General features: G+C 36.9%; 1 protein-coding gene across 1 annotated transcript in view; it reads left to right on the forward strand.

The window, feature by feature from the left end:
• Positions 1-575: 575 nt before the first annotated feature.
• The window catches only part of TTC29 (tetratricopeptide repeat domain 29), a 149,603-nt gene continuing 131,024 nt past the window's right edge, over positions 576-19,154 (forward strand). The window contains exon 1 of the mRNA XM_085313147.1: positions 576-643. Coding sequence (XP_085169273.1) covers positions 576-643 — 68 coding nt within the window. The remainder of the gene's footprint in view (positions 644-19,154) is intronic.

The following is a 19,154-nucleotide window of genomic DNA, read 5'->3' on the forward strand; positions in this document are numbered from 1 at the left end:
TAGTGTCTCGAATGTGAACTTGATCACCCCTTTCTCTGCAAGTGTTCAGAACACCCTTGTCAGCAGCAGCCACGTTTTTCYGGGATAATACTAAACGGCTTGAGAATTTCTTCAGTCTTCATCTCTAACTGTATCTTTTCCTGCTCCCTCTGATCAATCTGTCTTGAGTGCTGCTTTACCCGGGTGTATTAATGTTTCCACTCCTGCCCTTATTTCTGAAAGAGTCTACTTAGATAGTCTGTTTCATCAATTTTAACATCCAACTCTATCGTTACCTGTTTTGCCGTAAAAACCCCCCAAACTTCCTGGAGTCCCGTAACATTCGACCTCCAGAGCTGCTGCCTGCCCRGCGAGGCGGAGGCACACGGGTGGCGCGCGCCAGCCCCCCAGGATCGCCGTGCCCAGCCGGCCCTGGAAACCCCGGCCAAGAGAGAGCCCCCGCGGCGCCACAGCGCGCGCTCCTCTCCCCCGGCCGGGAGAGGCTGCGCTCGCGTTGCGCCCGGCCCGGCCCGGCCCGACCACGTCAAACAGGAGCCCTTAGTCGGTATTCTTGTCTGAAAACTGGCTCCTTGGCGATGGGGTTTAATACCTGTACGGCCTTGGCTGCTGTCAATACCGCCATCCTGAAACAAAAGCAGGAGTTGTGAGTACGGCCAAATACTTTGTTAATACTCACTTTTGTACTAAGAATACCGCAATACAACACTGGCATTGTTGACTAAAGCATTCTCCACACCATCTATGTAATACTGCTTCTTTATCCTCATAAAAATACAACATAACAGCTGCCAAATCAGCTTTTTTTGTTCTCTTTATGTAACCTGTCTCTACCAGCAAAAGGGCAGAAGGCATCTCACAGGGCAGAACTGTGAYACATTTTTCCCATTTAGGTTCTCACTTACTGCTGGCTTATACTGTGAAGCAGTTATAATAAAGTCTCAACCAATTTTCAAAGCACAATGTAGTTCTCCAGTTGAATACTAAGCTCATTTATTAGTTGTTGTGAACCATATAAAAATGTTTATTCCCTTTTAAAATTCTGTTAAAATCTGGAACATAGTAACACACTATAGTGATGAGCTGTCAGACTCATTATGGGCATGTAAAAATGCCTTTCTTTTATATATATATTTACACACATGTACATACACACACAWATATATATATACACATGCACACATACACACAGACTAATGCGAAAAGAACACTCATTATTTAAGAAGTGTGGGACTTCTGTAATTACAGAACTAGAAGGGAAAGCAATGTGAACCGTTCTGATACTAGAAGTATTGTATCTCATAAGAATCTTATTTAACAGTCATAAACTCTGAAACATTTCTTTTTCTGACTTTACTTATTTAGAGACTAAATCTGAAAATCTAATTAATTTCATTTTATTATGTGATAGAAATTCAAACAAGTAAAAGGAGGTCACACAGGCCATGTTCTCAGCTGGCAAAAAACAGCAGAGCTAACAGAGTAGTATTTTATGCCAGCTGAGAATTTAGCTCCACATATCTTAGCATTACTTATTTGCTATATTAAAACATATTTTTAATTTAAAGGAAATGAGCCACTGGAATTTGGAATATATACACAAAAAAGCATACTGCTTGTAATTACAGGAATGAGTACCAGATGAATACCTAGTATCTGTCTTTCTTGTGACAGCCGACGTTCTTTCTAGGAAATGCTACAGATTTTCTAACTGCACCTTAGAAAAGAACCTAATGCAATGCTACATAGAAGGAACTTTTTTACAGTGGAATTTGTATAAAAAAGCGTATGGGAATTCACTGACAGGTAGATGGTGGCATACTACTGAAAAAGAAATAGCCAGGCTACAAAGTGGCTGTCTATAGAATTCCTGAAGTAGTGGTGAGGGGATAAACTATGTTCGATAACTTCAAGAATGATCTTGGTAATTAGGAATAACTGAGTCAAAGCTGAGATGAAGTTTTAAATACAGAGAAGGATCCAAATATGCTAACAGAGGAGCAAATGACTCYGAAGGCTGGACGAATTTAGATGGCATAAAACATAAGAGTAAAAGGTAATATATTTAGGGACAAAATAGAGAATATTTCTGCAAGACTGAGTTAAACTGTGGGTTCAATTCTGCAACTGTTGTTATAAAAACATTTAAAAACTGGGATAAGAAACTATAGTACAGGGAATTATACCTTTCAGAGGCACCTTTGAAGGCATGAAGTGAGGGTGCGGAGTGCAGAAGCACGAGCTCTTTTCCCTTGGAGCGTGGTTTGGACGGGAATCTCAGTCAAGGTCTCGGACTAAAGKGGTTTCATCCATGTCACAGGACTAGTAACTTTCTAGGCACCTTCAGCTCAACTAATCTCACCTCTGGCAGGAAGAAATAGGGTAACCCTGCATTTGCCAGCCTGTCACACTTCCTCTGATGCTCTAGCAACTGATAGTATGGTAAGAAATGAGATTTGCAGTGTTTCTTTGACTTTTCTTTATTCCTGGCAAAACAGGTTTGAAGAACTGGGCTGAGCAGCAACTGTTTTGTGGCTACAAATCTGGCTGTTGTGTTTGAGTGTTTATTGGAATGATCTTTATGGATATCAGCATCTTCAATTTTCAGCTTTATTCCTCTCACAGCCATAACTGATCATATTCCATAGAAAATAGCCTATTAAAATGTACAGTAGTATGAAGTTTTTTATGAAAGTATTTGTCACAGCAATATCTTACATGGGGATTCTTAAACAAAAATCTCATTATCCTCTCTTCTTCTTTAAGGCTACCTGCTCTGCTGGAAGTTCCTTCTCAGCCAGCATTTCTTCCTTCCAGCATCAGCAGCTCCTTTATCTCAACTCCGGCAATGCTGCATGGGAAAGGTCAGCTCCAAGCAATGCTACTTTGGGGCCCTCTCTTTACTTAGTACTGGATAGCTCTTCTCATCTCTGTTGGATGCAATAGTGTTCGTTTCARTTTTTGCTGAAATGGCTGAGGAAGAGCACTTCTCTCCATTTTGTAGTCTGCTTCTTTCCTCCATTTTCTTTTAGAAAAGGATGAAGCAGAAATATCAGCAGATTCTTTGATACAGCTCAATTTCCCTGGTACCCAAATGTACAAATCACAGCCGCTATTATTAATGCTTTCTGTGGCTGAGATGATATGCTAAAAGGAATTATTTTATGTTCTTCTCCCTTAAGAAAAATGCCAGAAAAAAAAAATGTTTCTCCGTTTAAATGGTGCTGGACTGAAAATCTCTTTAACATGTACAGCAGATGCAGGAATAACAAGATGTACTTCATCACAGTATTCCCATCTCATAACTCAAACCTATCCTAGCAAAAACAGCTAAGAATGAAAAGCCAGTTCAAAACTGCCAGATGCTGTACTTAGCAACACTGATATCAGTCCACTGGATATTCAGTTATTTTTCCCTGCATGTTCACTTTCTTCTCAGACAATACATGGCCTGACAGTGTTTTTACTCTGTTTTTCTCTCCACAAGATATTTCAACACCTTTTAATAACTTATCATCCTCCTCTAACCTCTGGTTATGCCTTGTTTTCTTCACATTCTACCTATTACCTTCATCTTTCACCTTCCTTCACAACTCCTCATCTTTTTTTCAATAACCATTTATATTTCTTTGAATTACCTGTATCTGTTAGAAGCTTTTTCTTTCTCTCCTGTTTCAATCTTTTTATCTCTAAAGACATCTTCAGTTTCCATACACTTCCTTTTCTAAAGGGTTTCTAATCATTTCTCTAATCCATAATGTTATATTGCTCTTTTCTTTCTGGAGATCATTCTTCATTGTTCAGTTCTTCTTACAGTCTGAGCTGCACCCAGCTTGCACTGAGCCCCACGTTTAGGTATCTGTGGCAGCTGTTAACCTGCCTAGGGTAAATCCACATAAATATGTTGGTACTGTATCCCAGCCACACTAACACGCCTTGCATCCACATCTAAAGTTCAAGTCTAACATGCAAAAACCATGAACCACAGCTGTAGTTCTGAGTTTCACCAATATGCTTGGGGAGAGCAAGTAAGAGCTGTACTTCACATATGCATATGACAGAGCTGGGGTACTCCACGTGATGTAGCTTGCAACTCAGCTGAGGATAAAAAACGACTAAGAGATGCTATGGATTCCCACCTTCCACATCTTCTGGTCTATGCCAGCTTGAAACATTGCTGAATTTATATGAATTTGCATTGAAAATGTCCACACAGTCAGTTACGGCTAAGAGGCAGATTTTGTGAGTTTGCAGTCCCTTCTTGTTTAAAAAACTATTTTACTATATTTAACTATAACATTGTGGAAAGGTTTAGCATGCACAGACAGCATTAGATGTAGATGAAAATTATGAGGTATGCCACGTGACTATGAGTGAAATCACATATCCATACAGGTATACTGTCAAAATCTGTCATTTCTTCTGGTTGGATCTGGACTCTGCAGACTCATACCTTATACAGCCCAATCCACTGTTTTGTTACAAGAAGCATTTTGGACACTTTCTCCATACTAACAACTCCAGCAGGATCTCACCTGTATAATTAAAGAGCAATACATGGCCTGTCACTTAAATTTAGCCAAACTTTTAATTTATTAGCCACAAGAAAATATGTATTTTGGATTTTAGTATTAAATTAGGTGAGTCACTGTTTTATAGTTTGTGCTGTTATGATACAATGAAATGCCCAGAGTATATATAGACCAGGTAAAGATACTGTATCATAGAAGAAAGAGCCTTCACCTCTATGAATAATTCATTTCTGGAACATGGAAGTGATAGAAATCTGAGAACAATAAATAAATATAAACTTATTACAGCAAAAAGCTTACGAGTGYTGCATGAGGGTTACTCATTTGAGCTCTCAGATGGAGGAAATAGTTTGGTTTTAGCTGCCCTGCTGAAAAGGCCAAAACTGTTATCTACCATGTTAATATAATCAAAGCTATGATCACGGTCTTTTCAACCTCAAGTGGAAAGAAGATATTGCAGCAGAAAAGCAGCTGTCAATTATCTCTACACCAACAGAAGAAATAACCAAAATACGTTGCTAATCCAGGCTGATGACAAGAGTGTGCAAAATTAAGAGACCTTTACTCCAGAAAGATCTTCAGTGGCTGGAGGCAGAGAATGTAGGAAATGTACTGTAGGCTGTAATAATTGCTGTCTGCCCTGGGAAATGGCATCAAGGCCAGAGCAGTCATGGCTCCATGCAAGCACATCCTCTAATTATTGAAAAACCTGTGTAGAGTCTCAATGTTAATCAGTCTCTCAGAGACTTCAGCTTTATGTGGTTAGTGCAGATTTATGGCATTTTTCTTTTCTCGTTATTAAAACTGATATTTCACAAGGAAGAAACTATCTCCAGACAACTGTTAAAATGCAAAGTTTCAGTCATAAAAGAAATCTGCAGGATTATTCTGAGACTATTCCGCAGAGAACCCAAACAAGAAGGGTAACAAACAAAACATCAAAGACACAGGGAAAAATGGTAAAAGAGGAGACTTTAAAATATTAACTAAAGATGCAACAGTTGGCCTATAGATTCAAGAGGTTATAGTGTAATTAATTAAGTGCTTGTTACAATTACAGATAAACACTGCATATACTAATGCAACATGAATAATATATAACTATAAAAAGTAAAACAAATTTAGTGGTTTGCATGACCATATTACTGGAGTTATTTGCATTACCATTACCAATGGTATCATTAGAAAATACACGTACACAGAATTTTTATGTTCTATTACATGGCCACATTTTGCTTCCTTTTACCAATGTTTCAGTAATAAGTTTATTTGATGTACAATTCCTGATTATTACACTGATCCTGATTATTATTTTGAAATATTATACACATAGGTCTTTGTCAAACAACATGTTTAATCAAAAGCGTTTCAAGTTTTCTATATCAGCTGTACTTGCAAATTTCTGGCAAACATACTGGAAAAGTTGCATGTTTGGAGATCTTTTTTGTTACATGCTACATCAACCCCAATCTTCCAGAGATATCTGACACTTTGTAAATGGTAGAATCCCGTGAAAGTTCACAGAAATGAAACCATAAACATTGCAAAGTTGAATGTCACTGACAGGATTTGGCAAAGGTTTTGGGGAGGAGGGAAAGATAGATATGTTAGTCACACATTATTTAGTTGTCATCATTTTGAAAAACATGAAATAACAGATCTGATTTGTGTACAGGGTTTAATTTACTGGTAATGGCTGACTGCTTTTCACTGACCTAACACTGCAAGCCTGAGAAAATTAACATCAGAATAATCTTTCTGGAAAGACATGCTTAAATACTGCACAAAGACTGGCAGTAGATCCTGCTTCATAACCCAGGACTGGCACATTTACTCTCCATAGAAAAAAACTTGGGAAGATACCCAGTTTTCTATATGGTGACCAGAAGTTCAAAAGATGCAACTGGACAAAGCAATGGGATTGGCTGAATCAAAGAACAAGACTGGAATCAAAAAAGGAAAAGCAAGCAGCAACATGCATTCAAGAATTCTCTCATGAACATGCACAGGTTTTAGATATGAAGACATCCCAGACACTATCTTTGACTAACTTGAGGTCTATAAATTTTACTATAATCGTGTGATAACTTTAATTCCATGACATGCACTCAAAAGTGAATCACAGCTGTGGTTTTTACAACCTGACTTACTCTGAAGATGCAAACAATCAGGTAAGACTTAGTTGTAATCTTTAGAGCATGTATGTTCTGAGCATTCCACTGTTTTAATATTTCTTTATTAAGTCTAGATCATAACAAGAGTACGTATTTCTCATTTGAGTACATATTTATCAAAGAATGAGACAATTCTATAATACTCTACTGGATGTTTTGCATATAGCTGTTCAGATCCATGTACTCTTACTTGTATACATTTCTATTTCTCAGAATTAGCCATCACTCTCTACCTTGGTAATAAGAGGTATCTCCCAAAAAACTGAGGTTTTGTCACCCTTGCTAAACTGCAGCTGTGTACAGGTTACATATAATATACATAAATTTATAAGTATGAAAGCCTAGATTTTCACATTTATTTCTGTATCTGCATAATTGTAACTGTGAACTTTAGTTTTTACATGTTAACTTTTTAGCACATTAATTTTTAAACATGAAAAGCTGAGGTTTACTGAGTGAAATAGGATATGAAGAGTAACACTTACAAAATAGAACAACATTCTACAGTAATTACCCCAAATTACAGAATTGCTATTGTTGGTTGTTGGTGTCAATCATTGCTACATGCTGCATTGTACATGCTACAATTTGCATACCCCAAACAGAGTTTTAATGCATAGGAAAATTAGCTGGTCAATTTGACTTTTAGATCACATGCAGAATTATCAGCTATATATCTTCTCTTTTTATACTGTGCAACAATACAAAGGTAGAATTCTTCTCCTACCCATAGTATGATAACTTTAGATCAATTAGTGAAAGTATATCAAGCAGCATCAAAAATAGTGTTTTTTTTCTGAAGACTTATTTCACTGCCTTTTTTCTAACCTGCTACTTACTGACCTTATAAGAATGAGATATTATACCACCTTTATAATAAACACAAGATTTTGGATAAGAAACTACCTAACTGAAAGAAATCTTTTAAGAGTGAATGGCAGGTCTGATTAGAGCTTTTTCACTTATAAATGAAGCAGATATTCTGCAGACTTACAAAGTTTAAATCAAAATTGTTCCATTAAGCAATCAGTGGTGATCTGAGGAACATACGTATGATTTTCATTTTATTTCATGAAATTTATATTTCATGAATTTTGAGTCATTTTACTTTATGAGCTATCCATATGTCTATGTTGATGTCCTACCCTTGCTACTACCTGTGATAAATGACATGATGCATGATGGTGTCTTGGTGCATCTTCTGGCACAAGTAATTGATCTGAGAGGCATGGATTTTGAATAAATCTTTCCTGGAAAGAACAAAATAAGTAACTATTGGTGCTTTGCGTTCTCCCAAGAGCAAAACACAAAAAACAAGTGTTTGTGTCAGCACTATGGAGCTCTTGATCTCACACTTCTACATGGGCATTACTGTGCCATGATGATCCGCTTTAATAAGTTGGGCTAGATTACTAAACTGCAATTTCAGCTTGTTTCAAGACAGAGATACTGCGTACTTAGCTGAAACTGATTAAGTAACATCGTTCAAATAAATTGAAATAAATTATCATTAATCATCATGTAAGAATGTGTATCTAGCAACATCTAACCACAGAGCTAAAGACTGAAACTGTTATAACATAAATATAACAAACTGTTACAGAAGGTCTTGGAATTTACACTCAAGTCTCAAGGAAAGGAGCCTTTAGTATCATCCTCTCTTCTTCTTTGGGTGGAGAGATGTAAAAATCAGAAAGCCTACATCTTTGCTCAAATTGATGGTCAGAATAGAACAAGGTAGACAATATGCCCAATTTCTTTGAGCCTGAGGAAATTCTGGTGTAAAARCACTGCATGTTTGTGTACCATTTTCAGTAGCCTTAAGATTGTCCACAGAAGAATCAATGCCAAGAATATCCATTTTCTAAAGTATTATACTCACCTAAAACTGAATTCAGTAGAAACTGTCTGATACAAATTCCTGTTCACATGTAGAAAGGAATTTATCTCAACAGTTTTGGCCATGTGGCCACCACAAGACAAAGGCATTTATGTCAAAGCCTATTGCAACTGCACACATCCAGGTTCATCTATTTCCATAGCAATATGTCCTTTTCAGGATTTATGCTTCTAAATTGCTACTGCCAGCTGCTGTCTTCAATTTCACTCTCAAAAAGATGTTACTTTGACTAGACAAACAAGCGGAAAAAAGGCTTGACTGGACCAGCAGTACCTTGAGTTGCACTTAGACCTCCCTAAAGATTGAGGGACAACAAACGGCAACAAATGGCAACTCCATCAGAGTACTCCCTGTGCTTCCTTCTGAGTCAGACCACAGTGAGTGAGTGAAGCAGTTCTTCCAGGGACATGGGTTTATGCTGAGGAACCGCTACCACGCTGCTCTGAACATGCTGCAACCAATGGAAATCTTCCTCTTCTCTGTGAATTGTAGCAAAGAAGAAAATCAGGTAAATGTTACTGATTTATCACTGGTTTACACAGTATCATTCCAACAGTATCTCTGTGTGTTGGCAATATTTCACTGAGTTCTCTGGCTTCAGCAGTTCAGTTGTTATTATTTTTGTATTATCTGGTAATTTAAATACAGCTATTGTAGGTTCTTCAGCCTGTGTTAGATATTCTCTGTACTCCCCAGAGTTTTGTACTTCCCGTTTTATACTTCTTCTCTTATCAGTTGTCATCTATTGTGCCTGAGTATTTTACTCTTGGGTGCTTCAATTATATATGAATGTGATGTGCATCACAGCAGCTAGTTTCCATTTGCCATCTAAATATCTTTGTACATGAATGGAATAACCTACATTTAACTTCACAGACAGCTGTGCAAATCTATTGTGTTTCAGCTTTGTGGCTTATTTGTCTGATTTTTTATTTGATAATTGATTTCTACCTGGTTTTTACTCTGCTTTCCAAATCTAAAATAAAACTCTCTTTCCTAAAAGGAAGAAAAAGACAGTTAGGAAAGAAGTCACAGACTGTCCCTAAACCTGAAGGAAAAGAGGCAACATATACAAAAAAACATTGCTTTGTGCTTTGTAACTGGCTTGGCATATGAGAGGGCCCATCTGATAAAACAGGTTTAGTCCTCACACTGGCTCCCTTGATGGAGATCACATACTTGAGCCGGGCAATTTTTTTCAAAAATGTCTGTTACAAATAAGAGTAGCTTGTCTGGTTTTAATGTCTTAGTATTAACYATAACTATCTGCAAGGCTTTGGTAGTGCCCCTAAGACTGATTTTCGGAAGTGCTTTCCTCCCACAATTAGGTTAGAGGCTGTTCTCTCAGTGCTTGTAAAAATAAGACACTTTGAATACAAAGAGGCAAGGTCTCTGCTTTAAGAAGAATATTCCTTAGACAAAATCCAGGTAAAAAGGAAGGCAGGCACATGGACTGGCAGTGACACTTGCAGGAACCTCCTTAGTTTCTGTGCTTTCATTTTGACCTATTTCCAGAAAATATCTGTAATGTCTAATACCCATAAATGTGTTGCACACTTGTTGTGTGATTTCTCTTTAGTATAACTATACATACGCTAAAGGAAAATCAAGCAAAWCTCGTATCATGTTTCCCTGTGTTCCTTAGGCAATATCATAGGACAGTGAAACAGTATTTAATRGTACATAAGATATATTTGTGAAGTTCTTGTAACTTTAAGATAGGGCTGTAAATCTTAAGATCATTTGAAGAAAGAAAGAGTAATATTCTATATCAGCAAAACTATTCTTTTTATCAGGTAATTTTTTCTGCACCAGTTTGTCAGATGTTTTTGTCTAATTCTATATTATTCAAAAAATGCAGTGAGTAGATAASATATACTGTAGAAAAATTACCTGTTCATGAAGCTTATGCATGACTATGAATACTTTGAGGGTGTTCYCACTTCTTAAATTGCTTCACAGAGCAGATCATAGTCCATTCAAAACCATATTAAGAGTGGGAGCTTTTAGGAATAATTGGATATTAAGACTCATACTATTTTGTTAAGCAGTTGTCTTGCTGCTTACACCTGAATTGCATACTAAAATATGCATTTAATATAATGGTAGTGTTCAGAAAAACATATATAACAATAAACAAGTATTCTGGTAGGAAAAATAATCTCAGTTCTAAAAGACTAGAAAGTAGCTGCATAGGAACAAGAATAACTCAAAGAAAAGCTCTCCAAAATATAGCTATTTAACACTATATTTGTTTTGATCTTTGCTTTTAAAAAGCTCATGAGCACCTAATGTACCTTTGAGAATATTCTGAAATAATTTAAAAAGTAACAGTTTGGTAGGACTGATTATGATATGACTGATGGTCTCACTAATCGGGAAAGCAGCATGAACACGTAGTAAGTAAATACAAAATCAAAATGCATCAAGAAGTAAATGACTGAAAAAAAAAACAATTCATTAGGGGATTTTCTGACTTCAAACTTGTTCAAACACAGATTGAGCTTAAGATGTGTGGTTATTGGATAAACTATGTTTAATGAAATGTAAAGACCTATGTGCTCTTAAATGGATAATTTATGTGCAATGTTATTGTCTCTCAAGGTTTAATTAAATGTTTGCCTTGTGGCTAATCAGTTGCAATTAATAAATGAAGCCAATATTCATGTCGTTTATAGGGAATGTTAAAATGGCCCCCAATTAGAATTTCAGAATCATTTTTGTGGCTGGCTGAGAACAATCATATGTTGTTCAGAAACTTCCTTGGAATAATTTAATTAAGAAACTAAGACAAAATTACATTAATAAAATGCAATGATTTTATCACACTACATTAAGTTCATTGTGAAATTAGGTGGAAGTATATGTTTATATAGTGCTTTTCATCCCTAAAGTTCTCAAAGTTATATGTAAATATCTACTATACCTAAAAAGAGCAACACTTCTTAGCCTTATGAGTACAAAAGAGTTTACGGAGTGGAGCAGAAACACCCATTTAGCCCCAGATCTACTGTCCCCAAAGGGGACAGTATCCATCTTTGGTGTTTTAGCAAAAGAGGAAAATGCAAACAAAGACACTGGCACATGTCTCAGTGAGACACTAAATGTCTCAGTATTCTGGAATTGTAACACATTAATATATTCCTAGAAACTGCCTTTCCATGCTGTTTTCACTCCAGCTACTTTAAGATTTGAACCTAAATAGGTAAACATTTAAAATGTAGGTGACCCATGACTGAGTGCTATTCTCTCACCTGAATATGTTAAACAAATCATTGGCCAACAGAAATCAGGCCAAAAGCGATGCTGGTTGTCCCTGACAGTGTCCTGCAAGTCAGCTGGAAAGGGCATTTCAGATCTCCAGACCTCAGAACTCATCTGTTCTAGGCAGGTAACATATTGCTATTTATTATTTGCACTGCAGCAGTGCACAAAGGTCTCAGGACCTCAATTACAAAATGTTATTTCTAAATAGTATGTAGCTACTTGTTTGCGTCACTGTTTACAAGCAAATTTAAGCTGAGATGCAATGCACAGGTACAACCAGAACTAGAAATCAGTAAGAAGAGTTTAATAGAAATAGGAAACAATCTTCAGGGACCAAATGTAAAACTTAAGAGTTCCTGCTTATTGGGGGAAAAGTGTATCCTTCAGTACAAATTAATATGAGCACCTTTTGCTAGCTCACTTTTTAGCTATTAATCTTTCTAGTGATGTCAAATAATTTTTTTTGCCAACTTCAGCATAATCTATCAAAAAAGGAAGAGAACTGTGCAGGATAACTCTACTGTCATTATTTAAGTCATTCATTTTCATTGTGTCTCCTCTGATTTACTTACATTCTGGTTCAGACATATACCACATAAAAAATCATGAAATTCACTTAGAGGAACCTGAAGGACTGATAATACTGTCCCCTTCCATTAGTATAAAGAAAGACATATTTAATTAATTACAGCACAGTCAGGATATTGGCTGTATATGTTTTAAGTAACAATGCATAGATTTATCGTAATTTGTCTCAATCTGTTACAAATTATTTATATTTGCAGAGATAAATCAGTCTGAGAAAATGAGAACTTACCTAAGAATAACTTATTTCTCTTGGGATTGTAAAGACATCTTTATCCAGAAGTCACTGTTCTTTCACACAGGCTTCTGTTTATTACAGACTGAAGATTGCACATATTAAATGGGGATAACTGTATTAGGCAAAGCTACKTAGTCTAGTTCTCCATGCAACAAGGCATGTTGTGCCAACAGAAACCAAAGTAAACATACAATGGCACACCGAATACACGTAACAGTAAAATTTTCTAACTATGATTACAGTGATTGTTTGTATCAGCTCCAACATAAAACTTTTAAGTTCTCTAGAATGAACAGTCTCAACCTAAATTCTGATTACAATCTTCCATTCAGTCATGAAGGAGACCTTCAGACTTACTTGCCTGAGGCACTGAGAAGCTCCAGGTCTTTGACGTGCATGAAAGAAAGAGAACAATTACTCTTCAGGGGACAGAGATCTGATTATACATACCCTGTGGGGTTTTTTTTATCCTTTACCAAACCGCACCTTTGTGGGTCTTTAATTTCTTAATAAGTTGTTGTACTTATGAACTGAGTCAGTGAGGCTATGCGATTAACTTTTAAAGTAAATCTTTTTAAACAAGTTTTCTAAACAAGCTGAAGCAAGTAAGCTGATAGTGTTACAAATGTTTCAGGATGTGATGCATGCCTGTAAATCTGTGGGTAATAATACTTGAATTCAGGCAAAAAAACCCTCACAGAAACAGGATAAATTGAAGCTGATTGTAATAAATTGTTTGGTTTGGAGATTCCTGTTTTTATCAAGACTTTGACTGATATGCTTGACTTTTGTCCACAGAACACAACTTTCCAAAACAAAAGTTTKGGGAAACAAAAGAGGGAGAGAAAGGTAAGGAAAGGAAGGGAGAAACAGAGGGAGGGAGAGGGAGAAACAGTGGAAGGGAGAGGGAGAGGTGATTTTCCCCTCCTTAGAGATTGATGGGATCCTATACATTGACTGACATTTTTAAAACCTAAAGYGACTTCTCTAAAATCCAGTCATTATTTAGATTCCTTAAAATTAAGTTACAAYCTTTTTTGTTTGCTTTTGAAGATCTCGGAGAAAAGACTTCAAAAATTTTTGCAATTACATACAAGGTGTATGTTGAGTCAATTTTGCTTATATTTTTAACATTCCTTCTGTGCCGTATATCTCTAGATGCTTGATAACTAGCATGCAGAGCTTTACAGATGGATGACCATAAGAAAATGTTCAGAATAATATATGTAGAATATAGGGCCTACAATGGTGTGATATAAAAGACTTAGGATGAGTTTTGGAAAGCAGTATTATTTGTGGCGCCATCATTCATGAGTAAGTGATCTCAAATAAAAGCTAATAGAACCTTTATACTATCTCACCTCTTCATTTATTCTGYAGATGTTGCTCAGGTTAAAGAAATACTGGTCTAAACATTTCTGAGATGTGTTACGTTACCATGAATCCAACTAATATGGACTCAGAGAGACAGGAAAACCCAAATAATGTTTAGAGCAGCCTAAATAATTATTTGTGATAGCCATAACATAGAAGTGCATTATCTCTGGACCTTCTAGGACTACAAATAAATATTTATATCCTTTTTTCAATAACATAAAACTCAAATCTCTAGGCCTGCAGAACAATGAGCTCAGAAGATGACAGATTTTTGCTGACTATAGCCCTTATTTCAATGGCAGAGAAAACATTATTTTTGCAAAAATAAACTAGGAAAGGTTTACTTATGTGATTAAGTTTTTACTCGTATGAGGGGTTTCATCTGAGGTGAATAGAACAATTTATATAAATAAATACTCACCAGCATCTTAGAGTAGCGTAACACCATCTCATTTTGTTTAGTTTCCTGTTATGGAGTTAAAACTGACATAAGCAAAGAGAAATGGGAAGCCTGATAAAATGAAAGCTTATAATCCTTTTGCTCTAGTATTACTGTGGAACACTTGCATCTAAATATCAGCTGCATGCTACAGTGAGATGAAACATGACAAGAACGGTAGAATAAAGATTGTGGAGACTTTGAGTTCTCTTACAAATATTTGGCTCTTTCCTGAGCCTATTATGCCAGCAGTGGAACTTGACAACAATCTGGTATATTGACRTGTAATATGTATATAATGAATAGCAAGACTAGAGATTCTTATRGTAGTTTCTACCCTGTAAGCTGTTTGATCTTCATCAGCGTTGCTGTCTCTATCTCATCATTCAAATAGAAAGCTAAAAAACGAGATACATGAGATAGAGACATTGCTGACGTTGGTTAAACAGGATGCAAGTCTCACATTAGAAATCTTTAGTCAGTATGATACTACTTTTTCAGATCTAAATAGATATTTGCTGTAAAGAAAAAAACAGATGCAAATTAGGCAGTTTAGTTGCATATTACAACTGCCTCTAAAATTAAAAATGATGGATCTTATAATAAAGGTTAACTTTTATATTCAAGGTATACATTACTGCTGTCAGAAAAGCAGTACCCAATTCTGTCTGGCAGATTTTTCCTTGCAATAAAATAGAAGATTTGGTGAAATGGCTAGTTCCTACCTTTATAGAAACTTTATTTGTGATGGCCATKTGTTTACCCTGCTTGCTTCTTTAAGAGCTAGCTTCATGCTGGTACCTGATCAGCAAGTTTTACAGCATTACCAGATCTACCGTCAAAGAAGCTGCTCAATAAATAGTAAAACAGGGCTCCACGCCAGCAGTTTGGCCCACAAATTCCTTCATGTTCATCTCTGAAGAAACCAGAGTGGTAGCAGCCCATATAGAGTGATTATGAATAAACCACTGAAATATGGTTTTGAAGAGTCTACTATGGAAGAAAAACACCGCCTTGTGCTGAGGAAGTGGTTCGATGTGTGTCACCACACGGAGCACCCTGCCGCAGCCTGCACTGGCTTGTTGCACCCATCAAGCAACAGTGCTTCCTGCCCTGGGAGCACGCTCAGTGCTGCCCTGCTCCTCTTGTATTTTTGACCCTCTGGCCTTTTCTCTTCTCTCCTTTTTCATTTATTGTTCTCCATGATCACTTTAGTCTTCCCCGAGTTTCTTTCTCTGTTCCCCCTTCAACAACGGAGGAGTGGAGACACTTCAGTTTTGATCTTTGTGGTGGACAGGTAACAGGTAACRGGAAAATTTGAAACTACGGAGGAGCAGAACCGGCCTGAGCAATATGTTGCTCCCTTCTGTATTCTCTGTTGGAAGCAGAGGGATCTTTCAAAGAGAGGGGTGCTCTACACAATTTCAATATCTGTAAGGATCATTACATTGTCTTTTAGGAACTATAACATCTATTCATTTTTTATTAAATATTGTTAAAGTAATAGCTCACAGATTCTTAACTTGTTTTACAAGCAGTATTCAAGAGTATTCAGTACTCTGGTAAGTTTTTGGTGTTGCTGCATCTAAATGTAGACAGTATATTAACAATCACATTTTCAGCCAACATTAARGACGCACAGACATATTTCCTAAGGGTAACAGCTATATGTGATGAGCAATATATTACAGTTTTTGCCTCTACAGATTAGATACTTGAATTAGGCAACATCTGAACACAAAATTTTGCTCAGGTAAATGAATTTTTCAGGTACATGAACAGTTATTGCRAAGTTGATCTGCTAATAGTAATGTTCCTTGGATACTGTCAGTGCTTATGGAATTGGAAGAGGACCTAACCCAATGATAACAACAAAAAATGTCAGCAATTAAAAATATTTTTCTTTGTGAATAGACACTTTTTCCCTTCAGGACTTTCAGGCCAAACATTTCTAGGCAAATTACACTGGTGCTATAACATGGCTTTGTAATAGGAGTTGGTTTCACTCTTAAGCTCAGAAAGGCTACTGCCCCTTTACATTACCACACAGATGTAGACTGCCTTTGATTCTTTGTTAAGAATGTCCTCCTTAAGTTATATACTGTTTGGCACGTGGGATCCTTTGAACATGTAAAATGTCTCCATAAAAAAATTCTTACTTTGCTTCCAAGTCAAATTAATTATATATGCTTGAGGCAGAAGTCTCTTACCCATGGTGTAAAATGACTGCTTGTAAAGTATTTAAGATGTTTTTCCAGAAAATTGCCGGTAACTTTCAATCTCATGTTTTATCTTTTATAAGTTTTCTTTGTAAGTTTAGGTATAGTACACAAATACTTGTGTCTTTGTAGTGCTTCATGCAAAAACCATATGATAATAAGGCAAATGTTTTACTCTGGTATAATCAAATCACATCCATATATGAAACTTGCAATATCATTAACAAAACAAAATCCATTTGCYAGGATCTATTTTTTAGCAGAAGCCCATGTTAATTGGAATTATCTGTCCTCTTTTAAACTTTTAATTAACTGACTCTTATGCTGGCTGTTCTGTATTTGGATTGTGACCAATGTCATGTAAATTATTGTTATCCCGTTTATTTTTCAAAATTTCAGAAAACTATTAGCTCTTTACCCTCTTTATGTACATGTCTTAGTGATCCAAAACCTGATGAAAACAGGTCTTGGATAGTGTATATAGCTTCTTGAGATGTTCATTCAAAACTCTCTGATACCCGAGGTTCTTTAGTAATTGAAGCTGAACCATCCTCCCAYATATCATTTGAAAAGAACTCTTCAGTACCATGCAACATAACTACATCATTCACCAAATGCACAAATATGTATATATTTTAGCATTCCAAATTTTTGACTAAAGCTGTTATTTTCAGCTGGTGATGGGTTTATCACTATTCAAATCATATTTCTATGCTCTGTTCAGAAAAAAATCTTTTATTTTCCTCATTTTAACTCTGTTGACCATATGTATTTTCCCTTATAACCTTATGCTTCCCATAGTAATTTCTCACACCTCCTAGGTTCCAATTTATATGCATAATACTACATTCCCTCTCCTGTGTCATGTATGTTTTCCTTGTAAGCCACACTGGCTTTTCAACAGATGTACTCCTTCTTAGCTGTGGGATTATGGCTTTGAGGGTATTTCGGCTAGCATTCTCAAACCATTTCCAATTCTCAGTCTCTCATTTCAGTTTAAATTCTTTCTCCCAACTGATTTACCTTGTAATTGTTTTCACCTTTATAAAATTAGTGCTTTCAAAGCACCAAGTATATACGTTACTGATTTGGACTTAATTCCGTTTGCACATGACATATCTGATCAAATCATGATCACTTATACCTAAGCTATGACTAGTTTTTAGTTCTGTGATCAATTCCTTTCTATCTGTTAAGATGAGGTCTAATATAGAATTCCCCTGTGTTGAATGCAATACTTTTTGAGCTAGGAATTGGCATTTAAAATATTTTCAAATTCCAAGGACATTTTAACATTGGCAGCATGAGACCTCCAGCATATGTCACTCATTTGAAGCATACCACAGTACAGCAGTGTTTTCCCTCTACGTTGTAGATGGGTAAAGCATAGGTCATGCTGTTCTCTAGTGTGATTTGATATCAGCTAAGTACCCTGTCAACTTCTGACTTATCCATGAGCACACTGACCCAGAAACACTCAAGATCATTTGCTTCCGATTGCCATCAACTCAGAAACAGGTAATGCCATTTTTGATGAAGTGCTTTCTGTCCACTTGATCCTTCCAAAATAGATTATAACCATTGATTTTGACATTCCAGTTTCCCAGCCAGCTTTAGCAGTAACCGCCAGGTCAAATCTGTGCTAAAAATTACCTTTTCTGCTGGTGACAAGTTTCCAACAACAGAATGCAGGCTACTGAAAAATCTCTGCTCCTTGTATTCTTTAACATCTCGATTATGGTTTATCATTTTGATTTGTATTTAGCAAAAGCTCRTTTGTTCCTTTTCCCCATTTCCATTTCTTAAAATATTTCTTACATTCCAGGCTCTCTAGCTAATCGGTCCTTTAGGAGGAGAGCTCCTCTTCTGTCACGGTAAACCAGGTGGCATGCTCTCATCAACATAAAGCGACAAAATATTCCACAAACCAAAACCTTTTACAGTGTGCCACTTACCTAGAGATTAACTCCAGGATTTTCTCAAAGAAAAGGCTTGCTCAGAAGACCTGGAGGATGCCCGAGAGCTCCTGAAAGAAAAGAGCCTGCTCTCTGTGAGTGGGCATCTCCAGCCCAGGAGACGGCCCCCAAGGCATCCTTATCACTGTCAGTGCAACACTGCCACTGATTCCTGCCTTGCCAACTTCACAAGCCCATTTGGCTTTTACAGACAATCCCACTTGCGCTCCAAAAAAGCGGTCAGAATGGTCTTGAAAATACACCTTTCAGTCAGCGTAAGTATATTGCTTCCCTAACGGATGTCTTTCAGCTGCGGGCAGCTGGACGTTTCTTGGTGATCGCACCTGACTTCCCTGGCAGGCTGGATGGAGGAGCGTCAGTCACATCCCGCCAGCGAGACCTTCAGAAACGTCCTCCACGGCCGGGACACCGAGCCCGGGGGCGGCGGGGACCGGCGACACCGGCCCGGGC

The sequence above is a fragment of the Rhea americana genome, unplaced genomic scaffold (assembly GCF_003343005.1).
Source record: "Rhea americana isolate MKP2758 unplaced genomic scaffold, rheAme1 scaffold_38, whole genome shotgun sequence".
NCBI lineage: Eukaryota > Metazoa > Chordata > Aves > Rheiformes > Rheidae > Rhea > Rhea americana.